General features: G+C 37.5%; 1 protein-coding gene across 1 annotated transcript; it reads left to right on the top strand.

The window, feature by feature from the left end:
- Positions 1-1,315: 1,315 nt before the first annotated feature.
- On the top strand, positions 1,316-26,981 carry LOC134848894 (titin-like). Its single transcript, XM_063866429.1, has 4 exons — positions 1,316-2,137; positions 16,546-16,926; positions 21,191-21,358; positions 21,922-26,981. Exons 1-4 carry the CDS (start codon positions 2,060-2,062, stop codon positions 26,530-26,532), a joined length of 5,238 nt encoding a protein of 1,745 aa, XP_063722499.1. The 5' UTR covers positions 1,316-2,059; the 3' UTR covers positions 26,533-26,981.
- The last annotated feature ends 649 nt before the right edge of the window (positions 26,982-27,630 follow it).

The following is a 27,630-nucleotide window of genomic DNA, read 5'->3' as shown; positions in this document are numbered from 1 at the left end:
GAAGAAGAAGAATTTATTTCTCCATGTAGTTGATAATACAAGCATCAATTTATTTAAATTATTAAATCAACAACATGTCTTAGCCTTTGAATATTCAAGTCAGTTTCGGAGCTTATACTTAGCATGTGTCTTGTAATGATAAATTCTTCCTTTTTTCTCTGCTTTGCGAAGTATTTGGAGAAAAAAGATCAACCGTACAACCCCCAAAAAAATTGATTTTGGGGGGAGAAAATATGGATTTTTCAGGAAATAACTTTGAGTATACCTAAGATTTATAGAAAGTTAAGTTTATTTAGATAAAATTTGTTAAAAATACGTTAGTTTAGGTAATGTTAGTGAAGATAAAATCATGACAACCAATTTTATGTGCGCTTTTATTGTATTGTAGATTGTACGGTTGATGTCCGAGAAAAAAATTATTTCAAGTGAAAAGAGATATTTTGGGCTACGCCCTGATACGAGCACATACTGGTTGAATTTACGACATGGATTCTGTTCAGTTTCAAACCCAAAACAGGCAGACTAGATTGGCTTCAAATAACTCTTCGAATGACAGTTGAAGAGTTCACTTGCTCATTTAGGAAGTGTGCCCTTAAAAGGAATCTAGCCAACTCCTCGCGAACTGTCCTTGCGCTGTGGCAATTTAATTGAATTACGGGCGCCATGGTGTAAATGAACTCTGGTGAAAATAAACGAAACGCAGAAAGGAGGCCAATAAACCTCGTCGGCGTCGCATTTGTATTGAAAAAAAAAGAAAGTTTTCCTCCTATGATTACAAAAATTCGCCGTCTATTAAAATTTATTTCATAAAACAAGAAAAAATGATTTTTCGGTTATAAGAGGCTTGAGGGTAGGTATAAAATGCATTTGAGACAAACAACATTGTTCCTACTTTTGGAGAATTAGCTTACAAGTTGGCCACTCTGCTTAGTGATCATTTTGCTTTGCAACCACGGCTAATCAATTGACTGCCATGTTGGAGATAGATAAAAGGCAATGACGGAATTTCTATCTTTAAACATGCTGAGATATCTATTCACGCACTTTGATACATACAGTCTTTCAAGCAGAATAACAAAAAAGTCGACACTATGATTATTGCGTTATTAATTTCAAGTCAGAAATCAAACACGCTATCAATTTCAAATTACGGTGTTTGTTTTTAAATAAATAGACAAAAGTATGGATTTTTTGTGCTACGTAACCGAATTTACGCTAGACTTCAGCCAGTTAAAAACTCATTTTTAGTTGATTTGTTGAAAACCGCTTGCAATTGAGCTGGTTATTTTCATGAAATAACCGTATTATGCTTATGCTGTCATTGATCGGATAGACGAATAGCACATTATAGTCATATATAGTCACCACAGAGACGTATAGTCATAGTCAAGATACATTTAGTTGCCCACTTTACTTTAATAGAATCCCCCTGTGAGACTATTTTGCTATTTCCATTTACGACCGAATTTACTTCGCTGAATTTACCTCAAATAATCAGACTTTTCAGACATTTTACTGCGCGAAAAGCCGTGTCTTCCCCTGTCTGATTTTGTGTTAGTAATTTTCAATCTTACTGCGTGTTTTCTTTCATATTATATTATTTCCTATTTCTGTCCGTGACGTGATTTTTGCTACTGCTGCTGCCTTTTACCGTCTTTAGCTTTCAAAACTGGTCGGAACCTAAAGCTTTTGCTTCGCTCTTTCTTTGTATGTGCCGATTTTAAGCTACCTACCTATACTCATAGTCTGATAATAAAATCAAGTCAGTCACAATCTAATTTACTTTGCTCAATAGCAAAGATTTATTTCTAGAAAAACTAACAAAATACTGAAAATACTGACACAATTCAGGTAACTTGAAACTGCTTGATAAATTCTAGCTTCGATTACAAAGCCCCGTGTTTGTGATCTTTGTTATTACAGCTAGAGAGAAGAATTACTCATATTCAAGCTGAGACCCAATTATTTTGTGCGCTCATTTTCAGCCCGATTTTCCGAGGAAATAGAGTGAATAATTTTTTGCATTACATAATACATACCAAGGTGACGTGATCTAATTATGACGTCAGAAGCAGCTCAGTTTTTGGAGGGGGACGGCGGGGACCCCACGTCGTTTCTGTTCAACAATCCACACCAGGTTTGGAAATAGCTAATCTATTCTATCTATAAATCAATTCAAAAAATTTTTAGGTACAAATATGATAGATGGGTCCCAAAAAACTAGATGGAGTCCCTGGATAAAAATGTAAACTCTTCACAATTTTCGAAAAGAGGTTTTGCGATAGTTTTCGTGCGTTTTTGAGATTTTCTTAAAAATGACGGGACCTATATACCATTATTGCTTTTTCTAGGGACCCAACTATTATTATTATTATAATTATTATGATTATTATTATTATTATTTTTATTAATAAAAATTCCACGGGAGAGTCCGTGAGGGTTCATCGACCCTCTGAGATGATTTTCAAGTTGGTAAGTTTCTTATTAATTTTCTGCAGTTGTACTGTACACAATCACAATGCATTTTCCAAGTGCCGGTAACATCGTCATCAAAATATAAAGTGAAATAGTTCCAAAACCATCGAAGAAGGCCTTTCTTGAGAGAACCAATATCTGTAATGTCAACATGACTTGGTGCTAAATTTGCTGGTCGAGTCGAACGAAACCAGAAGTTCTGTTCACATAGCTTCAACTTTGGGCGTTGTACCTGAAACAAACTAGAAGCAATAGACCTTAAATTGAAAAGATTTTGCGTGGGTGAATAACTGATCGCTTTAGCAGCAAAATCGAAATAGTGGGATCCATTCATTAGCTTGGATAAGTATAAAAGATCTAGCATTTGAAGATAATATGGTACTGGTAAATTGTTCAGTTTAATTAGGGCGTCTTTATAATTTTTATGACCAGTGATCCAATAACAAATTCTTTTTTGAAAGGACTCCAATAAACAAGTACTTATGATGTTTGGGTAGAAGCACCAGCTCGAATATGCGATAATAGATAAAATCATACTTTTATACAAGTTCAATTTTGTGCTCATGGAAAGTTTAGGAGATTTTTTTTATTACAAGGAAGGCAGAATTTGCTTTTTTGATACTTTCTGATATAAGAAGATCCCAAGAAAGGTCCTCGGTAATGTAAAGACCCAGGTCTTTGTGAGATTTCAAATTAGTAATTGGAATGTTTTTGAAATATAAATATTTTTGACTTTTCGATTTGAGACTTAGAAAGCAACCAGGGTTGGGAATTTTTTTTAATTGAAAAAATCAATAAAACAGCGTTTTTTTTTATAAAAAACATGTTTTTTGTTTTTTTCTACTGTTTGTTCAGTTCGTGGTAGAAAAATGCAAGTTGCCACATTTTTCCGCCTCCATTTGGTTTCTTAACTTTCCATACGTCCTTCCTGTCGTTGAGAAACATCTTTCCAATCCAGCTGAGTTAGGAACGCCGGAAACGAGAGCCGGTGCAACATCAACCAACGCTGTTTCGAAACCTAGCCTCTTTCCCATTTTTCCACCATGATAACGGTTAACACTTTTGAAATCTTGAAAACAACTTTCATTGTACGGTTCTTCTCGAGTTGTGTACTTAGTGACCTCTCCCATTGCATTTTCGTCAATTGAGCGGATATAAGCGAGAGCTTTTTTCGTGTCATCTGCGTCTAACTTTCTGCCCTCATACCGATGATCTTATAAATATGCGGCAAGAAAAATGGGAGTCAGATAATCGTCTCTTCTTTTTGCTACAAAATGTTTCAGACGATCCGGTGCAGCTTTGTAGAGATCGAGCCAACATTCGAAGCAGTCTCCCAAAACAATTGATTACTTCTGAAGATTGTTCAAATTATTAGTTGCAGGTTCAAGAAAGACCAGCAAATTTTTGTATTCTCTCCTCAGCTGAATTTCCTCGGTATATCGGTATACTTTGTCCGTGCTTTTTGCAACGTTTTGAACGCATAGCGCAATGGATGGAAATTGCTTCTCATAATGAGCGATCAACTTCTTTATGGAATTCCATCTGGTTTCAACAGGCAATGTTTGCTTTGGAATGTCGAGTTTAGTCAGTTCCGCAAGTGCTAAATGACTATTTCGCACAAATTTTGCTATACTTGTTACTTTGGTTGTCACCGATTTTGTTTCAGTCTGACTCACAATGTCTTTTATCAACAAATTGACGGCTTGAGGCTGACAACCAAATGTATGAAGAGTTGTTTCGGAAGAATTTTTTTTCAATTTTCTCAATTTGAACATATTTGCCGCGTTATCAGTTACGAGACAAGATATGACAACTCCCCACTGTTCCTCGCATTTTGTGATTTGCGCTTCACAAATTTCAGCAAGGTTTTCGACAGAGTTGGGCGATCCCGTTGTATCTAATATATCAGCCAGATAAGTACGGTTGGCTGTTGACAAAGCAACCCTATAATTGGGTTAGTGGTGACATTTGACCATCCATCAATAGACAAAGTTGCGAAGTTGCCCTGAATACATTTCGCAATTTTTTCTTTATCAGTTTTGTAAATTTCGTCGAGAGGAGGGTCAGCAACTTGTTTTCTTCCAGGAATCGATATGCCTGGGCGCAACAGCATAATCAGCTTCTTAAACTCTTCATTTTCAACTGCTCGGAAGGGTGCGTTCAGAGCTATAAGAGCCCGGGTGATTTGAATTTCCGTTTGCTTTGCTTTGTCTCAATGATCTTTCGTTCTTTGTACAAACGTACTGCATTGATATTCATATTTGGTACATTTTGCTTTTTCAGTTGAACCTGGCGTTTGAATAAGGCAGAATTTGTTCCCTATTGCATCTTTTGTTCGACCCATATGTTCATATGTTGATCTGAAAGATAAACGCACGTTAAAACAGTGTAACAGAAGTAAGTAGTTAGTTAGTTAGTGAATGAATGTAATTGAGTTAACGTCTGCTTTAAAACAACTCTATTTTATCGTGGAAATTCGTTTTTCATGTGTAAAGGCTCTTCAAATTATCGATACAGTTTAGACTTTGCCTCAGAAATACTGAGCAATATACGTATACGTCATATTATTTAAGCAAACAACCGCATCTTATTAGGGATTGTAGAGCAATTGGGAAGGGCAGGCGACTGCAATTGGGATAGGAAGGGATGGCGCCGGGGCTCGACTCCCTGCCTATACTAGCTTTTTACGATAAAAGTTTTAAAATAAAAAACACTGTTTTTTTTACTGTTTTAAAACGTGCTTTTTTGCCTTGTTTTAAAACATGTATTAAAACATTCCCAACCCTGAAAGCAACACTTGAGGGCATTGAAAGGCATTTTGTTCTTTACGCTCCAAGTATAAAGGATATCTAAATCTGTTTGAAAAAACCGTTCAAGTAAGTTTAAGGCAATGAACATAATATTGGTGAGCTGACAGTACACTGTAAAGGTAAGTCATTGATGAATATTAAAAACAACAAAGGCGAAAGATTTGACCCTTGAGGGACACCACTGGTTACAACAATTAACTTTGACAAGTAGTTTCCAACTTTGTTTCCGACCGCTAAGATAAGAACTGAACAAGTTTAATAGCTTCCTTCTGACACCAAAATCAGAAAACTTTTGAAGTAAAATTCCAATGTCCACTGTCAAAAGCCATCTCAAAGTCGGTATATACAACATCCGTCTATTTCCCCTGTTGAATTGCTGAATAAATTTCATCTAAGTAAACTAAAAGATGAAGTGAACTTGAGCGTTTTTTCCTAAAACCAAATTGAGAATTATGAAAAAAGGGTTTGCAAAAATTATACAGCGATAAAAAAACCATCGCAGATTTTTAAAGGTAGTGATAATAAAGAGACTTTTCGATAGTTTTCTACTTTAATTTTGCTGCCCTTTTTATGTATTGGAGAAATTATTGAATATTTCCATGTTTCTGGATATGCTCAAGATTGCTTAATTTCTTAAAAAAATTGATTTAGTGAACGGCAGATTGTCTTAGCACATCAAGAGAATCAAAAAGGTGGAAGATAATGCGGAGCACCGGCTTTTTCAATTTTTAGGTTTGAACAAAAATCCCTAATTAAGGACTCATCGATAATAAAATCATCTATAATTGGACAATTTGATATAGAATGATGGTTTATTTGATATTGAGAAGATTTGATATAGTTTTCTGCGAAAAAATTAGCCAATAACTCAGCTTTCTTGAGGTTAGTCGAGGCTTCGCAAGGTTGACGGTAGCGGTGATTTTTTTAGAGACCTATAATATTTAAACAAAGCATTTGTGTTTCTACCATCTGCTAGTTGTTTCTCGTATTCAATCTTGTCAATTTGAAGAGATCTCCGACAAATTATAGATCATGCAAGACACTTGGGTTGTTTAGCACCATATTTTCGAGAAATTGTTTCAAGTCGCATTAGACCAGCAATCTGGTTGAAAACCGGATTGAATAATAATGTTGTTTAATTTTTCAAAATCCCCATTACAATAGCTAAAATAGACATCGCGGTTTTATTTTCGAAGTAAAATTTTTTCATTAATGGATACTGGCTTGTATGGCAAAGTGGTCTGACATATCTAGATTCTGTAATGGCAATATTTCTCCAATTTCAATATCTTTGGAAGTAATAAATAAATCTAATAAGCTTGAGTTTGTGGTGAGGAAAGTAACGTGTTGTTGAAAGCTGTTTTCATCCATAAATTCGAGTAAAGATGATTCTGATTCCGTTTTTGTGGAAAAATTAGTCCAGTCAATCCCATAAAACTTGAAATCGGCATTAAAGATCAGGTGGTCATAAGTCAATTTGCGGATAAAAATTAAGCATTCAATTGGATTTTTTGTAATGATATGTTGTAGGGACTGTCATACTTCCTCGGCAATCATAATCCAATCGATGGGCCGGCCTCCTGTTCAGGGGCGGATCTAGGATGTTCTCGGGGGGGGGGGGGTTGGGTTTTCAAAAGATTTCGTAAATGTTGTTGACCTTTTTCTTAGGTCGACCGAACTCGTTTGGATTGGACCATATTGTTCTGCGCTTCCAGAAACATAAATTTTGAAGAAAAAAAAAATAGGTCAAACAAGCCGTTTTTGGGCACTTTCTGGAACATTTTGACCAAAAAAACTGCGGTTTTTTTGGCGCCCGCTCTTCTTAAAAATAAGTTCATATTGGAACCAAAGGAGCCTTGAAAAATTCAAATTCTTCGAGTTGGTCGGCCTTAAATTGATGTCATAAAGAATAGCTAAGGGGGACCCTCTTGTTGGTGCGGGGGTCGAATCCCTAAAAGAAGAAGGCGAGAGCAATCCCCATCCCCCAAATCCGCCCATGATTCTGTTTATCTTTTTCATAAGTGACCTCATCGTTCTCTTATTGGCACCGGGGTGGGGTCTAAACATAGTGTAGTATTGACTCGTTTAATTAAATTGATCAATTCAATGCCGTTCACAGACACCCCCCCCCCCCCCCATGTCAACTGCAACTCCTCATTATCTTTTTCAGGACAGGGAACTAGGGAAATTGTTATGTAGATAGCACAAATTTTGTTCGATAGTTGCAGCAATAAAAGCCTGGCTTTACTCCATTTTGTCATTTTCTATCTGAAATACATCAATGACAATATATTTGCATAATTGCCCACATAATGACCATTACTGATGCCAAATTTTCTATTAATGTTGTTCTTACTGTTGCTATCTAGCATGATTTGTAGCAATTTTCAATAGAAGATCAAGGTCATTTTGACATCGTCTTATCTGACAACCAGATCGCGATGTGCAGCGCACACTGCAAAGTCTGTTCTCCTTGTAATAAAGCATCAGCGTTAAAAAGTTTTTTTTTGGAAAATTTGTCATACAAAACAGCTGTCCAAAACATGATAAGCTAGCTAATCGGACCAGTTCAAACAATAACTAGGAGCGGGCGAAACGGTGGACCTGGGTCTTTGGTTTTTTGCAGTTTGAACTGTGTAATCGACTCTTGCGTTCACATTTCAGTGCAGAACATTCTAATTACCTGACATGCATGTGGATCTGAACCCTGGCCTTCCGCTCAACAGTCATTCGCGTTACCTTATAAGCTAATCACTAGTTACAAGAGTGAATTACTAAGTGTCATAATGTTAGAAAGGATAAGAGATGGGATCATCAATATATGGTAGTCTATAGGCTTGATCCAAACACAGACGTCTCAAACAGTTTTAGTCGAATTCTTTGAAGAATTTCAAATCAATCAAAGTTTTGCTAGTCTTAGTGGGCCTCGAACTGACTCCACTGCTCTGATGGCCAAAATCTTTGCCACTGTACTATCTTCTTTCGATACGAACTGACCATATTTTTTCTTTTTTGGATTTTGTAGCAGGTCTTATTACAATGTTCATGAAAGTTCAGTTGTTTGTCAAAAGTAACACCAAGAGTTCTCGAAAAAGTTCTCTTAGAGTTCTGAAAAAAATTTTCTGGCACATTCTGGGCTTGCTCCAAAGATACACTCAATGTAACCAACAAGGCTATTGGGATGAGTGTCTTGAACTATGCAGCTCTCATTTGGACGTCCACCCTAAGTTACACCAACTGGCAGCGCCTTCAAGTGAAACAAAACAAATGCTCTAAGAACAACAACAGGGTGCTTACGAATGAGTGAAATCACACATCTTAACGACGAAAAAAAAACTTCCGGTCCGAAAACTTAAGGAATTGCTCTCAAAACATTTTCTTCTCGGCTGCTGCCAAGATATAAAGCCGAATATTATTTTGTCAACCCCAAAGGTTTCAATCGGAACATCAGATCTACATTCGAACAGAAGTTAAAGCCCGACATTGTATACTGGCTTTTCGAAAACCAGGAGAGCATCTTTAAGCATGATTATGTGAGAGGAATGAAACAACTTCACACATCAGAAGCACAGAAAGTACAGAAAGCTACTTGATAGAATACCACCTTTATTATCAACAAACGAAAGTAGACTTGACCGGAAAACCAGATGTACTTTCTCTCACTTTAAATTCGGGTACTCGACTCATCTATATGGTTACCATCACAGACTGAACAACAATGTACCCGACGTCTGGTCCAGTTAATATATAGGACCACATACCACCGAACATCTCTTTCATTGCCGGGTACACCCTCCCTACCTTACCATTGATAGCTGGTAGAATCTTAAAAAAAACTGCGAAGTAGTTGCAACTTAACACATAACCGCAACTAATGAGAGCTTTTCTCGGTTCTCTCCACGAACCAAGAACTGCCCGCGTAAACGAGGCCTGGAACTTTTTTCGGTTCTATGCACGCGAAAGTTTTGGCGTGTTATAAGAAACTGGAAACTAAAAACGGGCATATTTTCACCACATCAAGCCTCTCACAGAGTGGAGGTGCCAAAACCAGCACGAAGACGCTAACACTGGAACACGTGGTTCGCTTTTTTGTCATTTTTGCTGCTAGAGACCCTAGGCGAACTGCAGTGATATATTTCACAAGACGAAAACCAAATGTAAACGAAATTTCCTTAGTTCTCTCTCTCTCTATCTCTGAAGCATAATCAATGTCTTAAATTCAATCAGATGTTCAATCAGATTTTATTTCATCTTATACCCAACCAATTGATGGAAAATTGATTGAATTGATTGAAAATTGATTGAATCTGATAAACCAGTCACTGAAGTTCAAAGAATAATTTATTGCTGAAAAAAATTGAAATTTTTATTTAGTTCTGAAAGGTACAAAATTAGGAAACTTTTACAGGGTTCCGGCTGAAAATTATTGTACACAGTGAATTGTGTTTTTCCAGTTATTTGTTGGCATTTTTTAAACAAGATCTGAAAAGGGAAAGTATAAATTTGGAAGTTCAAATGAATAATATAGCGTGTCTTGGGGATGACTGAACATGAATATTTTGTCCATTACTAATGTTTGCGAGCTGTATCATAATTATTTGGCTGTACTGGCTATCAAGTTTTATTGTCTTATGTTCATAATTTAGATATATCTCGAGCGGTTAAGACTTTTCTTGCTTTGAAGGATGCTGGTTTAGATTTCTACATTCTGGATCATCGCTAGTCGATCGGCACACATCAGAGCATGATTCGAAGATTTCATTTTTTGATGTGTATTCAATTGACTTTCAGCTCGTCTCAAGTTTTAGTCGGAGGAGGAGGGTATGGATGTATGGATGGATGGGTGGGTTGGTAGATGTTTTTAAGTATTTATTCAAATTGTCAGATACCCATGTCAGTCAACGAGTCATTCGTCAAAGTAACTTTTCACACCTTGTTCAGAAAATATTTTGTTTAAAAAGATTTAATTGACCAATGTGAAGAAAAAATGTATGTCGTTTAGAACTTCTAATGCCTATTGCGAGTTATCCCATTTGAAAGATTCCCGAAAAAATCATCTGCCATTTAATTGGAAACATTTGCTTTTAAGTCGTGTGTGCAAGATTGCATTCTGCACAATAGATTTTATGAAAAATATCATCTTTTTCTTTGAGCGAGAAAATTGTTCTCAAGTAGGTAGGCTTTGCATAAAAGAGCAATTGAAAACTTTTTTTCTCTATGTTAGTTTTTTATCCTAACGAAAACCTCAAAAAGTTAAAATTTGGGAGTTAATTCATTTTATTGTTATTTGGAAGGAAATAAATCATTTCGAAATTACTATAATTAAGAATTTTATGAGTACAGTAAGTTGATACAATTTTCGGTGGAAGATTTGAATTTCTAGTCTGAAAAATATATTGCCTGCTCCTTATAACTCTCAATTTGAGAGAAGATAGAAACTTATTGCAACCGGGTACTAGACTATTTTGATCCGTAAATAACTTTTTTCAAATAACTCAGTAGTCTCATTTCCTGGGTTAGCAATAAATTTACTGCAACAGACATATTTTGTGCTTGTTAGCATTTTACATATCTGTCCTATTCAAAATTAGCTTTTGTGATTTTACCAACTCAGTTTGTTAAAATTTCATCTTTTTTATTTTGTTTTCTTTTCCTTTTTTCGGATTGATAGGTTGCGGCTTATATTATATCGGCTTCGTGGCCTCTAATTGCGTCGTTTGACGTGAAAAATAGTTGTTTGTGTTATAATGATGAGATGGACTGAATAATTATTTGTATTTTGTAAGTCTTTCGATTTTTTTTTCTTCAGTTTGATATTATAGCGGCTTACTTGCCTCATATTGCGTCATCTCAGAGCGACAAAAGCTTATGTGCGTGTGTAAATGTGTGTTTTGAGGGTGAGGGGTACATAATATTTTCTCTAAGTCTTTGAATTTTTTCGGCTCGAAGGGTTTATGCTACGATGTTTTCGGCTTTGTTACCGGTTGGTAAGTTTTCTTCCGATGCGAATTTCACTTTGTATTGTTTTCGCATGTTTTATTTTAGTTTTAGCTTTTATCTTTTTGATAGATCTGTGTTAAAATGGAATCATAATTTATGCTCAACATTAAGGTTTCCTCGGAGCTATGTACCTATTTTGTTCGTACTTTTTTGTTTTATAAGGATCAAATGAAGCTTTTTGTAGATTTTTTTTCGGGAATTTCTTTTTGCAACTCCTTTTTTAGATGCCCACTTTACGTCTCAATGATTCTGCTCTTAAAGCTCTTGAGGTGATCCTTTCGATAAGATGAATTAATTTCTCTTTGGGTCACCCTATAGGCATTTATGATTGTTTTTAATTAATGTTCCAATGTAGCTGGGGGCCCGACCTACTTGCATGCACTTCGCTTAGCATGTGGCTATTAGTGCAATTAGAAGTGAGTTTGTTTCTCTTACTTGCAACTACAAACTCTGACTGATGCGTGCGGCGTCAAACAGAGTAATTATTTGAATTGCGCATGCTATTCAAATAATTACTCTGTTTGACGCCGCACGCATCAGTCAGAGTTTGCAGTTGCAAGTAAGAGAAACAAACTCACTTCTAATTGCATTAATAGCCACATGCTAAGCGACTTGCATGCAAGTAGGTCGGGCCCCCAGCTACATTGAAACATTAATTAAAAACAATCATAAATGCCTATAGGGTGACCCAAAGAGAAAGTAATTCATCTTATCGAAAGGATCACCTCAAGAGCTTTAAGAGCAGAATCATTGAGACGTAAAGTGGGCATCTAAAAAAGGAGTTGCAAAAAATACCTATTATCAAAATTAAAGTATCTATTATCAAAAAGAACGGCAAGCATGCAAGTCGCTACGCCCCCATGCAGCGGAAAAATTCAAATTTAACTTCACTCAAGGTGTATTCTCAAATGCGCCGATCGCTTTTTAATGTCTTCTCAAATAGGTTTAGCTTCAAAAACAAATGAGCAGTTTCGTTTTTTGATTTTTTTTTCTTCAAATACCGTCCGATTCTTATAAACATTATTTAAAAGAAGTGACTTTAAACCTGATACTTTTGAAAATAATTATTGTTGGCAATCAATAGTTCAATTGAACCCAAGCCATCAAAATCATTGAAAAGGTTGTCAAAAAATCCATCAATTAGTTTTTCTCGCTAAACAAACTGTAAACACTCTCAAACAGCGAAAGCTTTGAATGGATCTTGTACCAGATTGTCCGCATATTCAAAATTCATTCATTCCTGCATATGACTTATTATGCAAGCGTGACCAGTTATCAGAGGCCTTGGAGCTAACCTGAGGTATTCTTGAATCTGTGGAAAAAAATCGTAAATTTTCGTTCTGTTTCTTTTCTTTGTTTCAGTATATCTTTTTATGTTCTTTTTTTTGTTGGTAATTTTTCGTTCATTTTCTTTTCTTTGCTTCTGTAATTTTTTTAAATCAATTTAGAAATTAGAATTTTACATCCCTCCAAGAAAGCACGTTGGTGCCAAATCATTTTGGCAAATAACATTTATTCGAGGATTTCCGTTTGATTCTTTATTACACCTGCTTTCATTAAGTATCAAATTATATGGCAGAAATATGAGTTTGATCTTGATCTTAAAACTGTTTTTACTCTTGGCAGTAATTAGATGCATTATGGGCATGTATCGTCAACAAAACGGCCACGTCTCAGCCGTTGTGACCCTGGGATGCACTACAAACATTTTTAAAAATGAGCCACATTTTTTTAAAATCTAATTGAGATTTCTCTTGATGTCCTTTTGAGTCGAATTTTCGAATGGTTTTGTCCATTTTTCATCGTCGTTGCCTGACTTTTTTGTTTTAAGATGCCCCTTAAGCAGGTAGAATTTTTGAGACTGCAAATTTTAGGCTTTTTCTAAAGAAATGTTCATCCAAGCTTGCTTTTTCTAAGACTTATTGATCACTGCTGCTAAAAATAATATTTTACGAATGAGAGAAGGATAATAAAAACTGTGCTGTGTTGTCTGGTAATGTAAAACATCCTTTTCTTCCAGGTAAGTCGACCGTGTCAAGTTGATAAAACCCAAGGTCAGCCAGTATAAAACAAGTGTGGAATTCAACAAAGCGTTTAAGATTTTAGAAAGCATTCAAACCCCTTTATTATTCAGGGTTTAGCTCAGGCGCCGAAATGCTTAGAAAAATGTTCCGAAAATACTGAAAAAGTTGCCAACGAAAACGAAAAAAAAAAGAATTATCTAATTTAAAACTAACTTCGATTTTCGTTTCTTTCCGGCGCAATAGCCTGAGAATTTAGTTTCTCTCATTTAGTAAATGCAGCATTCCAATAAAATATTGATTAGATGTTTGATAGACAGCGGAACCATAAAATTCGCCAAGGGATATAATATTAAATTGATACAAATGGATGATTACTTTAAATCTATATTTCAGTCTACGAGCCAAGTGAACAATCCCCCCTAAAGCAATTAAGGAGGGAGATCTTTCACTTGGTTAAAAGCATTTTTTTTCAGCCAATCTGATTGAAGAGTAGTACATGCAGGCCTTACTGCTTGAATTTGCATTTAGTGTTTGGGGGAGATTGTTCACTTTGTCTACCTAGGGGGGAGATTGTTCACATGAGCCCAGTCTGCTGACCTTGAATACATGTTGTGCCTTTATTTTTGTAGGTCTGAGACATTTGTCCAAAAGACTTGAAAACTGGTGCAAAGTAAAGGAATAACTAGGCTTGTCCAGCTGAACACATTGGAACTTATGTGACTGTTTTGTTTCAAATTGGTTTCTATAGGACTTGTTTCAAGTTGCACCTCATCTGTTTAGTAGGAAATTACGGATCTTATTTTTTGTTTCCCGTATTGATGTATCTTGAAATAGGGGGATTCGTTACGAAGAATGAAAGTTGCATAGATTGAATTAGTCCTAAATGGCGGCTTTTTCAATTTTTACTATTAACTGAAACAAACCTGCGACCAAATTAATTTTTTAAAAGCTCTGACTCAGACCAATTTATTAGTGAAAAATCAAGCTTCGAATAGTATATCGTTATAAAAATTGAACATTTCAGCACTTCATTTTTCTTCAACATATTAAGCTTTTCCCATTATTTGAAATAATTTTGCCAACCACAGACTGATTCAGACCTTTTTATAAAGGAAAAATTAATTTTTCGATTTATTTGTCGTGAAAAAACTGGAAGTAATTACGATTAGTTTGACAAATGTTCAATGCAGCTTAATGATTTGCCATACAAATTTGAATCAAAATTCTTTCTCTAGTAACTGATATCTTTTTAGAATCAAATAAAGGAACTAAGTGTTCGCTTAAAATTGTTCCCAAAGCTCAATGCTTTCGGAAGATTTAACTCGAGCGAGCATGTGTCAAGCACGGAATATTTGAAAAATGGGTGTTTTTTTCTAGACAATTTTAAATTTTTTAATTAAAACCTGTTTTTTTAATAGTCTTGGGCTCGAAGTTGTAGATTTTGAGCTCGACTGCCACAACTCAAGCTTGCCTCTACTCGAATGTTTTGAGACAAGCTAATTGATCCAAATATTGCGCATATAGACGTAACTTTTATCATATTCTACCTTGACATACGGTGTCGTGTGGTGTACTTGATAATTCATTTTTTTGAAAATGTTATCAACTTTTAGGGCTTCGTCTTAATAAAAACAATATTGTTCGGTCTCAGACTCAAATTTTGAATCAATCTGCCAAAAAAATTGAAAAATCTTCATAGAAAGCGGGTTGCAAAAAAAACACGTTTCGAGAAAAAAAAACATTTTAAACGTTTAAAACGTTTTAAACATATTTCAAACCTAAAAACAATGAAATTATATGTAGTCTGTGCGCCGTTCTTTTCCCCAGTTAAGTGCTCCTTTCATTTCACTTTCAGTAGGATCGACTCCGAAAAGTCGGAGACAAAAAACAACAAATCAAGAATCCAGACTAGAAAGTTTTTACGGTTTCTCGGCACTTTCGAGCCATTCGCGTCGTTGGATACCTCGTTCACGAAATCCATCAAGGAGATTTTTCCACGAATACAGTTCAGTTAGTCAAAGCACACAAGAAAATCTGCCAGTCAGGGAAAGTTATTTTAAACACTAAATTATTCAGTGTTCTAAACACTGTGTTAAACGTGTTTTAAACTAGACGTGTCTTAGACATTGCAACCCTGATGGAAAGTCATTTTTGTACAGGCTTGATTCCGAATATCAGAAGCATTAATGGAGAGCTTGTAGAAAATTGAAGTTTTTTAATTGAGCGTTTAGAAGTTTTGTTCCGACCATCTCTTGAAGTAAGAAGGAACTGTGACTCAAAGAAAGATCGCAAAGAATGTCTCCGTCGAGGAAAATTTCATCTCCAAATTCAACTAGACTTTTTGTACTATTTCAACGTTATTTTACTTTTTGTTGAATTTTTACCTTTCATTCGTGTATTTGCTTACCTAATTCAATCGTCCTTTCTAGAAAAATATCAGGGAATTAAGACCAAATTAAATTGAATTTGGACATTCTTTTCTGAAGTCAGTGTGGTCAGAACATTTTGTGATACATGCAGAGCAACGCGCTGTCCTCGCTTTAAATTTAGATTTTTCTATTCTACATATGAGGCTGTAGAAGTTTTTCTATTTTTTGCAAATTTTTCTCAGAGATCTTACTTGACAATAAATTTATGAATTTCAAAAATAATTTCTTAAAATTAATTCGCACCCCATAAATGAGTATCAGGACGTTAGCTAATTCATTGCTATAGACAGAGAGAAAGGAATATAATTGGCTGTCTCAACTGCGAATTGAGCGATGATGTAAGTCATGTTCGTGTTGGTCGATTTCATGACTGCTGAAGATGATTTGGATTGATCAGACTAGCGTGCCATTTGCTATTATCATTCTGACCACTTTTCGGAAGGTGTAAAAAACTCGTGATTTTGAAAAAAAAAACGGTTCTGAGTTTTTTTGCTATTCAGACTAACTTACTTCTTGAAGAATGGATAAGAAGTTCACGTCCAATATTATTAGAATATTGTTCTTCCATATTTTCATCGTTTATGAATAGTTTGGATAAGCCTAATTTCAGTGTATTTGCCAAAGATGAAGTATAAAAAATAAATGAAATTTTATCTTAAACTTTGATTAATATGTCAAACATTTCATTTTGTAAAAACAAATTGCAAGGTTTGCTATGCTCAGAAATTTTTGGTTCCTTGTACAGCAACCGTTTTTCTTGTTGGACAAATGAAACGACCGTTTAATATATTTTGTAATTTGTTTTAGGATCATTCCAACTCCAGTCACAGCCGAAGTCTCACCTCAACCTCTGACGGCTCTAATGGAGCACACCCGTCGTCCAATTTTTTAGACCAAGAAGATGAGTTGCAGGAGCCTTTTATTCCTCTGGACGGACCCAAACCAGACAGTTTTGGATTTCCTGATTTACAAAATAAACCTGGAATGGTGGACTTAAACATGAACGAGAGTGGACTTCTGTCGTCTGAAGTCGCTCAAGAATCGGAAGATCAGTTCATTTTGAAGTCGCCAGCTGAGAAGAAGTTGATGGATCTGCAAGCGGATGAGTTTGACCCCATTGGCAGTCTGCTAGAAGGAGTTGGTACACAGGAGGGGCTTAATGTGGAAACGGGCGAAGAGTTTATGAATGTAAGCGCTTTGTGATATTTGAAGCAAATCAATTTGGTCGACCTAAAAAAAGGTCGACAAAATTTTCAATTTTTTTAAATCCCCCCTTGAGAAAATCCTAGATTCGCTCATAATTTTGAGCATTTTCAAAGGTTTGCCTAAAATTTGCGTTTTTTGGCGCACTCTTTACCAAAATCAGGGATGCTGTGCTTAAAACCTGCCTTCTTTGAAACTCATTTCAAACATCTTCAATTGTTTAAAACATAAGAGGAAACTCGCATTCAAAAAATCTTACGTGTTTTCTAATGTCTCGTATTTTTAGGGTCTGGATCTGCATTTCATTAACTATTTTTGGTTGTTGATGCACATTTTTGCACCATTTTTATTCATATAATGAGGTGCTTCAAGTAGTTTTAGAGCGGTGAAAGTAGGAAAGGATTTTTAGTGAGTGAGTGAAAGAATGATGCTATGGCATTATGAGAAATCGAAACATCTGAGTTTGCAATTATTTCATTTGTTGAACCGTTGTTTAGTCCTTGAACCGTTTTTTTTTGTTTAGTTTTTTTGTAACAATGTCCAGAATTATTGAACATTGGCGCCAATTGAGTTTCAAGAAAAAGTTTAAGGGGTGGTCGACTAGACATAGCTATATAGTATTAAAGTCAGGTGCATTTGGAATTATTTAGCCACCAGAATCGAGCGGAGAGATAATCATGTATGTAATTTTATCGAAGTTTGAATGAATTTTGTAATTGCTAAGCAGTTGTTACCAAATTATCATATAACCCCCCATCATTTTAGGCTGATTTATTTGGTAGCTGGATTATGCTTCGGCTGGTTTATAGATCACTGCTAAATCTTCGGCTGGTTTATATATCACTGCTATTATCCAAAATATTCTGTCATGATTTTTTAAATCAGATATATCTGTTGTTTCATAAAGATTAGGTCATTAGCAGGGGGCGGATCTAGTATTTTCTCGAGGGGGGGAGGGGGGGGGGGTTGGATTTTCAAAAAAAAATTCGAAAATTTTGTCGGCCAAATTGATTTTCCAATTGGTCAAATTTTGGTCAAATTTTCTGCGCCGCAGGCAAAATTTTGAAAAAAAACCGGGCCAAAAAAGGCATTTTTAGGCCTTTTTTGGAAAAATTTGACTGAAAAATCGCGTTTTTTCGGCGCGCGCGACCCTTCAAAAATTATCGAATCCCTGAGAGAAAGAGGCGCCCCCTCCGCCGCCCCCCCCCCCCCCCCCCCCCTACCTCCCCCCCCCTAAATCAGCTACTGGTCATTAGGGTTTTGTCCGCGATCAAAGTCTTCTGCTTTTGTTGAAGTTTTAGTGACCACTAGTAACGATAATGAAAGCGGTGCCGAAGGGGCCTATTTCTCCGCTTTGCTGTCGAAAGGTCGTTGGCGCGAGGCCGACCATGAATCGGGCCCATTTCTAGCCGGGTGAAGAAGCAATTCTCTTCCCAGAAAATAACCAACTAATACATGTAGTTTCGCAAGAGAGACTCAGTAGCTCTCTTTTTGAATGATTAAATTGCCTCTTGTTGTTGTCTCTTTTTGTTAGGTTTTGACTCTACAATAGTTATAAATTTGGCAGTGAACATTTCGTCGTAACCATCTAAAAAGGGTTGCCTTGAGGCGATTCGCTTTGACATTTTGCTTTAAAAAAGCTTTTCATTACTTAAGTGCTCCAATTTGAATTTGAATGAACAAATTATTATAAGTCGGTTTTCATGTGCGTGTTCAAAATATTTAGGGTGGCAGAAAAATTTTAAAGTAAAGTCTTCGGTCAAATTAATTTGACATTAGGAACCCGAAATTTACCAAACACCTAATAATGCAACCGGTTGTTGTGCACGTAGCACAAAACGGTTCGACGACCACGATATTAACAGCTGAAACAACGTAAAAGGGCAGTAGAATTGGTAAGCAGAAGAGTTCAATCTGTAGTTTTTGTGTCAATCAATCTGAAATCGAAAAACTCCAGACTAATTTTTTCTCGGCAGTTTCTCGGCTTTTTGAGTTATTTATAAATCCGATTGACGACTGAAATTACTGTAATATGATACCGCATATATCTCCCGAAAAGATTTCTTTGCGTAAGTCAAAATTGAAATGAAAAACCCCAACGAATGCCGTAGAATCGTTTAGCCCCTTTGCGGAGATGGCGTTTGAATGGAGAATTTTTGCTGTTCCTCGGGTTAGTTAAGAACTACATGCAATTATTTGCGAATGATACATCTTTGCGGAGAATACATCTTTATGCAGATGATACATGTTTTTGCCGATGATACATCTTTGCGGATGATACATAATTTGCGGATGATGTATCTTAACATTTTGCGGTTATAACTTGCCTATTTGGATGACTAACATACATTGGCTTTTTAAGTCTGTATCGATATATTTATCCCAGTACAAACTCCTGATTATTGCGGACAAAACAGTTATGATTAGTTTTGACTGAGCGTCAGATCTAATAGACTCAATTACTTTGAAAATTAGGAATTGAAAACAAAAGATTCAGCCCGATATCTTGGAGTTTTAATGGACCAAAAAGTATGTTTGGCAAAGAAATTAATTAATTGTCAACGCAAAATAGCTTGTGGAATTCGGTCAATATACATCGTGCGATACAAGTTGCCGTCAATGGTGCGTGTTTTTTTTATTGAAGTCCTTGTTTTTGTATCTTGGTTATAGCGGAATATTTTTCAGCTGATTATAACAGAAAATTATCAATCATTTGAATTGTCAAATAAACAGCCTTTTAAGTTTGCTTTACGACTGAGAAGTTTGATAGACCGTGATCTGATTTTGAAAAAAAAAACTTCTGCAGATTTATTCATAACGAAACCTTGGATCAACCGTACAATCCCCCCGCCCGTACAAATCGCTTTATGGGGGAGAAAATATGGATTTTCATGAGCTAACTTTGATTTTATCCTAGATTCGTTCATAATGAACCATGTTACTAAAGAAAATAGAAATGAAACATTAATTTGTGTAATTAATAGCATATAAATTCAATCCCGCATAAAAAATGTACAAACTAATTGTATTTGGGCGTTTGTATGAAATGCATATTTTATACAGAATAAATTTTCAGAATTAAAACATGCTTGAAGGGCATTCTACGGTAGGTCACTTAGGGGGGGGGGGAGGAGATTGTACGACTGATCCGAAATCTTGCTTGTCAAATTTTTTTGCTGTTTACAGAAAAATTAAGTTCTATTAATTTCTTCAGTAGAAAAAAAACAAGCAAAAAATCATGCAAAACATAAAATGTTAAACAATGGAGCTTCATGAACAAGTGCTAGTAAACAAAAACCATGGTGGTTTTTATGTTAATGTAACTTTTATTTTCATGCTATATTTAATTCCAATATAATCTAGAAACCAGCCTAAAAGGCATTTATCTTAGACGATGTTGGTTTTTGTAAACCAGGGTTGGGAAAGTTTTAAAACATGTTTTACAACAAAACAAAAAACACGTTTTAAACCAGTAAAAAACAGTGTTTTATATTGTAAACTTCTATCGTAAAAAAAACTAGCATTGTCTGGGAGCCGGACCGCTGCGATAGGGGTATGAGTCGCCTTCCTTTATTGAGTCTGCTCGATCTCTGCAATGCTGCACCGGATCATATTTAAAATTTTGTAGCCAAAAGAGGAGATGATTATCTGACTCCCAATTTTCTTGCCACATATCTATTAGATCACCGGTATGAGCAATGGCGGATCTAAAATTTTCTCGATTGAGGGGGGCCCGGATTTTCAAAAAAAAAATTTTAGGTCGACCAAATTATTTTCCTGGCTCTCTCAGAGTACTAAAAAGAACCTGTTTTAGTCTAATTTTCTGGCAAAATTTTGAAAAACAGGCCAAAAGGCGTTTTTAGGCGCTTAATGGAAAATTTTGACCAAAAGATCGCGTTTTTTTGGCGCGCGCTCCCCCCTCAAAATTAGTATATTTTGGCCCCGAAATTAGTATATATTGGGTCCGTCCCAAATATGGATCTCAAAATAGTACGAAGGGGGACCCTTTAAGTCGGCAGGGGGAGGGCGTGTTGTAAAGTTATATCTTAAAACATGTAAACTTGCACCTTCGGATTATGTTGCAAAATTTACCTTTTTTAGAAAATTTTTCTGGCCATAAACACGGATAATGGTGGGCCTCGAACCAACCACCTTTCGATTGAGAGGCGGAAGATCAGCCACCATTTGACCACCACTCCTCAAAAGTCTTTGTTGATTCGTTTTAACACCGTACTTGTAAATGCTTCAGCCATCTCCGATTGAAGCAATCAAAGATACCAACTCCCCTTGTGATGACTTGTTGCAAGTAGACGAGTACAGTGACGAGGAGACTATTGAAACTTCCGAGTTCAACCAGGGGGTGCTCGGAAGAATCGAGGAGGAGGAGAACGGAGGATCGAATCACTCTCAAGACAAGGTTCTTCATCATTGACCTTCTTTGTTAACCAGAATATTCTAACATTTGAGCCCGAGTTTCCCTGTAAAAATTACGTGTGAGCGAAAAAGCGCAACTATGGCCAAACTTCCGTTCCACCCTCGATATAGGTGGTTGAACAAGAACCAAGTGCTATATATGGTTCAGAAAAATGTTAATTCAGTGTGACTTAAGACAAAGGAAAAACATATGAAATAAAAACCAAGGTGATCGTTCATAAAGTTGGTATAATTGTGGCATTTTCTCTTTTTTCTGGAGAAGCCATATTTACTGAAATAAAAATTGATTCCCCTATTTTTGGGCTTAAATTTAAAAGGAGATATTTAATTCTATTACGGCTTCTTATTTTGTTACAAAAGCAAATCCATTGCCCAGTCCCTAGTTTTCAGTGCCTTAATGTCACTTGATTCGGCTTAATGTTACTTGATTAGATCAAAGATAATTAAAAATACCTCAGTGTCCTTGATTCTTTCAACGTAAGTATTGATTTTGAATTCTCTCCTTTGTTCTAACAAGTTTGAATTACATGTAATAATTTGTTTTAGCCAACCACTCTCTCACAGTCTGAAGGCCAACAGGAAATGCAACCAGAAGAGACCCTTGGAGCTTCTCAATTTTCACCTGAGGCTGATTTTGACGACAATAAAATTACCAACGGGAATTCATCAGCTGATGTTGAGAACCAAAACGGGACCCTGGGCGACGACCATAACCAAGATGAAAAGTTATTAATACCAACTAGTGGTGATGCTGCGCCAGATGCGAATATTAATGGCTTTGATCACGTTATAAAGGGTGATGACAGGGGCCTTGATCAGCCTTTGATCTCGAGTGATGGGTTCCCAGTTTTACCGACACCAAGAAACAGTTCAGAAATGGGCCCCGAAGGAATTGAATTCAATGGTCATGGGACAGATCAAATTGCAGATCTAGGGGAGAGGTCTAAGAATAACATTTTTGGTGAATTAGAATGTGAACCAGCTCAGACTAATATAGACATCAATCTTATGGACTCTAAACAACAAGAGTTACCGCAACAAGCTGAGCCTACTGGTGATATAATTAACCTGACTGAAGAATCTTCTGGAACTATGGAACAACCACAGCCAGACAAATTACCGAAAGAAAATCTAGAAGGATCAAATGGAGTTCCGGATATCGAAGAAATCGAAAATGCTCCGGAAAAGCTAAACAATGAATTGGACATTACCGAAGACGAAGAGGCCGAAGAAATTGTAAATCACGAAACATCAAGACCGAACAAAATTGACTCCGAGGAGAATAAATTCGACGGAAAAGATGATTTAGAAGAAGTTGACCAACCGACTGAAATAAAAGAAAATTATTTGGATAGCAATGGTGTGTCCGAAGCTTCAGAAACTGAAGCGGCTGAAAAATCTGCCTTAAACGATGAGCTGAAACCAGAATTAGACCAAAACGACGATGATTTGCTTGGTGCTACAACTACAGGAGACTCCAAAAATGTCGAAGAAGTCAACGAAGTAGAGACCGATTCGGCATCAACTCACGACGAAGTGTACACCAAAAAAACCGAAGACGATCCCGAGGAAAATGCTGAAGTGCGGGGGTGTGAAAAAGAGCTGAGTGGAGGGGATGCGCTTTTGCCAGAGGAGACAAGTGAAGAAAAGGGAATCGAAGTCGAGCTTGACAGACCAGAGAACCCAGCATTTGGAGAGCCGACATCCGGTCATCTAGCAGAAAACGACCCAGCCACCCAGACCCTCGAGGGAAAGCAAGAAAACGAGGAAATTCTCCCAGAAAACGATGAGTTTAAAGACAAAGAAGAGATGGAAAAAACGAAATCTGACTTGACAGAGGATTTTGATGAATCGATGGAACCAGCAGCAGAGGCTGATATTGCACATGAACCAGAGTCGGTTATACAATCAGAAACGACTGCTGAGTCTCTGAACGTTGCTGAACTAGAGTTGAAGCAACAGACTGTTTTACTCTCAGAACCTATTCATGAAGTTCAGCCAGAACTTGTACAGGATCCAGAACAAGTGCCTGAGACTGTTCCTAAACAGGAGCTGGACTCATCATCGGTGCTAGAACAAGAGTCAATTTGCAAGCCAGATACTTCGCCTGAATTGGAACCAGAATTGGCTCAACTTCATCAGGGATCTAATGAAGAATCTGTGGATCTCGAAAATGAACCAATATCGGAGACCGGGAAGGAGCTGGATCAACCTAATAAACCCAATGAAGAAACTCTGGATCTCGAAAATGGACCAACTTCAGAGCCAGCACAGGAGCTGGAGCAATCTATGCAACCTAATGAACAAACTCTGGATCTCGAAAGTGAACCAACATCAGAGACCGCACAGGAGCTGGAGCAATCTAATAAACCCAATGAAGAAACTATGGATCTCGAAATTGAACCTACATCGGAGCCCGCACCGGAGCTGGAGCAATCAGTTCAACCTCGTGAAGAAACTTTGGATCTCAAAAGTGAACCAACATCGGAGTCCGCTCAGGAGCTGGAGCAATCTCCTTCAGAACAGGCAAATTTTTTGCAGGAACCTGAACCATTATCTGTCCAAGAACCAGAACCACAATTAATGCAGGATTTAGAGCGAGAAACTGCAGGGGATCCTGATAAAGTCGCAGAGTCAGAATCTGAGCTCGAACGTCAGTCGGAACCTGAACAGGGGTCTGTTATTGAGCAGGAGCCAGCGCTATTGTTTGAGTCTGAGAAGCCTGAGCAGGAGACCGAACCAGAAGCTGTACAGGATTCAGCACCACAGCCTGAACAAGAGCCCGAACGAGAATCTGTGCAGTCTTCAGTGCCAGAGCCTGAACAGGAGACTGAACCAGAATCTGTACAGGAAGCAGCTTCAGAGCCTAAAACGGGTACCGAACCGTGTCAAAATCTAGAATCAGTTACTGTTCAGGAGACAAAACTGCAACCCATGGAAGTGCCAGAAGCAGAATCCGTGCGTGAACTTGAGCCTGAATCGGAGGCAGTTTCAGAATCCGTGCCACAACATGAGCAAGTACCCGCGCAGAGCCCAGAACCTGCAGAAGAACTATTGCCCGAAACCATCCAGGAGACAGAACAGCAACCGACGCCTGAATCCGTGCAGGAAACTGAATCCTTGTCCACCGAAGAGTCAGTGCTAGAATCTGAAGTGCAGAACACTGAAACGGAGCCAGTTTCCGTACAGGAGCCAAAACCAACTGAGCAATCAGAAGTTTTGAATACAAATGAGCAAGTAACACAATCAGATTCACTGGAGAAATCTGAATCAGAAGACGCGCAAGAGCCAGTGCATATAGAGGATCCTGCAGTCGTTAATGAAGCTCCCCCAGAGCCCGTACAACAACTTGAGCCAGAAACTAAGCTTGAAACCGAAACAGCATTGCAGCCAGAATCAGAACAGGAAATTGAACTAGGAACTCAGTCAGAGCCCTCGCCTGGAATTGCTGCAGAATATGAGGAGGAACCAGAAGCAGTGCACGTTCAGCAGGATGACCTAGAAAACTCCCAGGAAAGTCAGCCAGAAATCACGAAAGAGCAAGATCCAGTAGCACAGTCAGAACCCTTACAGGAAGCAGAACCAGAAAACGTACAGGAATCAAAACCAGAACTCGCACATGTACCAGAAACAGAACTCGCACAGGAACTGCAACAAGAAGCAGTACAAGATATTGAACCCACATCACACCAGGAAGCAGATCCGGCTGCAAAGCCAGAATACGCTCAAGAAGTAGTGCCTGCTGTGCAAGAGCCAATGCCAGAAAGCATCCATGAATTGGATTCGGTGCAAGAACCAGAATCAGTAATTAAGTCAGAATCCCTGCAAGAAGAAAAGACGGAGGCTACAGGTTCAGAACCATTGCCAGAAGCTAATCAACAGACTGTGGCTCAAGAATCGGAAAAAGTACCCGATGATGTTTCATCTGGCCATACCGGTGATCCTTCTGTGCGCTCTGAAGAGATCAAAGAGCTAGAGTCAAGCATGGAAGTCAATGTCGACATCGATTCACAGATGCCAGAAAAAGTCGACATCCCGGTCACTAAAGAGGTAGACGAGAACATCAAACAAGAAGAGAGCCAAGAAACTAAAAAAGACGTCAAGGCAACAGAAAAGAAAAGCCCAGTAAAATATTCGGATTCGAAAACTAGTTCGGTGAATAAGATAGCTCCAAAAGCGTCAGTTTCAAGTGGAAAGTCCGTAGCAACAAGCAAAACAACTACTAAAACGGCAACCTCGACTGCGGCTGAGCGAAAAAGCGCCAGTACAGCTACTAAGACGTCTACGGGAACAACCACTGCCGCCGCTACAAAAGCACGAAGTAGCGCAACTATGGCGGAAAAAAAATCGACAACCGTGACCAAGGATGTAGCAGGAAAGCCAGCTGCGGCCAGGCCTCTTGCGTCCAAAAGTTCTGTTCCGACTTCAAAGCCAACTCCTACAAGCACCAGTACCAGAGCGTCACCATCTCCTAAAACGTCAAAAGTAGGTGTGGCTTCGGTTAGTAGCGCAGCTTCGGCTAATGCTTCGTCAGCTAAACCTGCTGTCAATGGAACTGATTCGCGAAAGAACTCGATTGGATCGACGTCTGCTTCGTCGAAACCGACTAGTGTAGCTTCGGCGAAAGAGAAAGTGAGCGTCACTACGGTTGGACCCAAGGGGAAAGTTTCTGCAACTGCTACTACTAGTCGGCCGGTGGCTACAGCGACCTCCAAAGTGGCTGCTGTTCCCGGTAAGAACTCGGCAACCAGCGCAGCAACCGCTAAAACTGGAGCTACACCTGTAGCTGGAACCAAACCAGCGGTTCGCTCGTCTTTGAACACGACACTGGCGAGCAAGCCTGCAACTTCAGCGGTGAAAAAAGATCCGGTGAAACCAGTGGTGACTGCCAAATCGACGCCATCTAAACCGACTACAACTAAGCCCGTGGCAGCTAAACCGTTGGCAACTAAACCTACAAGCACTGTTAAGCCAACGACTACAGGAGCAAGCAGGCCAACAGTAGTTGCGGCCAAGACAGCAACCAGCGCTGGTGCCAGGGTTCCTGCGACTGGAGCTAAGACCTCTTCGTCTACTTCGGCCAAGCCACTGTCGGCTAGCAAAATGAGCTCGTCTACTGCCACAAAGGTTTCAGCCAATGGAAGTCCTGCGAGCTAAATTATTTTGAAACTGAAAGCGAATGAAAATTTCTAGCGGGAAAATTTTTTCTATGGCACCGCGAAAGAAGATTGCTTTTCAACGCCAAAAATTATTATAGCGGATTTTTTTTTCAGAATTAAAAGGTTTTAGAAGAAAAAAAATCTCAATGTTTTGAAATAGGTTGAAAATTTTATAATTGAGCTTTAAGAAGTCTGATTCAATATTTTGTTGTGAAAGTTTAACAACGATCAATTTGTGACTTTGGTGCTAATTTACTCTGTCGATTAATTGCAGAACCGAAGCCTCTTCGTGCTTGAGAGCCGAACGTAGTCTTCGCTACTGTTGCTATACTGAAGCCTTGTTGCCATTTTGACAAAAAATATTTTTGTTGCTGCACAAATAATAAATTAGCGTCAAGAAGAAAATCAATTTTCGGACCAGTTCAAATATTCCTAAATTGGGCTAAAAATGTCCATTATATCAAATAACATGTTTTGTTTTAAAAATGTAAATTTGATTTTAAAGGTTTTTGGTTTTGTGGAACCCTATTTAGCCCATTTTTGATTTTAGATACAATTACCTGAAGTTATCTGAAACTTAAAAGTTGGGCTAAAATAACATTTAAGCACTCACTTTCTAACGCTGAGAGTGGATATTGTTTGTCGAAAATTGATTTTCACTAGCGCTTACTTTTGATGGAGAAATTTAAATTATTTATAGTGATTTGAACATTTTTCGAGGAATTCTACTTTTAACAGCTTTGCATGAAATCCACTTAAAAATTGTAATTTGCTGCCCAGTTTGTGAAAATAATGTCATGGTTTTTGAAGATATTTTGCTATGTACAAAATAATTTGTAAATTAGTGATCAAACGTGTGCATGTTGAATTGAATTGTGAAACATTTTAAGATTTTGTCTAGCTCCTTGAAGTTTTTTCGCATAGAAAGTTGACATTTTTTTACTAAGATTATAACTCACAACCGATTTTTGCTGGTATTGTTGCGCTAGCATTACTTGTCTACGTGGCTTGCTAGTAATTTAAGGTCCTTTTTAGTTTCTATATTGGAAAGTAAATCTCAAATTCGCTGGAAAATGCTTGAATAAAAAAAATTAGA

The sequence above is a fragment of the Symsagittifera roscoffensis genome, chromosome 6 (genome assembly GCF_963678635.1).
Source record: "Symsagittifera roscoffensis chromosome 6, txSymRosc1.1, whole genome shotgun sequence".
Taxonomy (NCBI): Eukaryota; Metazoa; Xenacoelomorpha; order Acoela; family Convolutidae; genus Symsagittifera; species Symsagittifera roscoffensis.
This window is presented reverse-complemented; position numbering and strand designations above follow the sequence as displayed.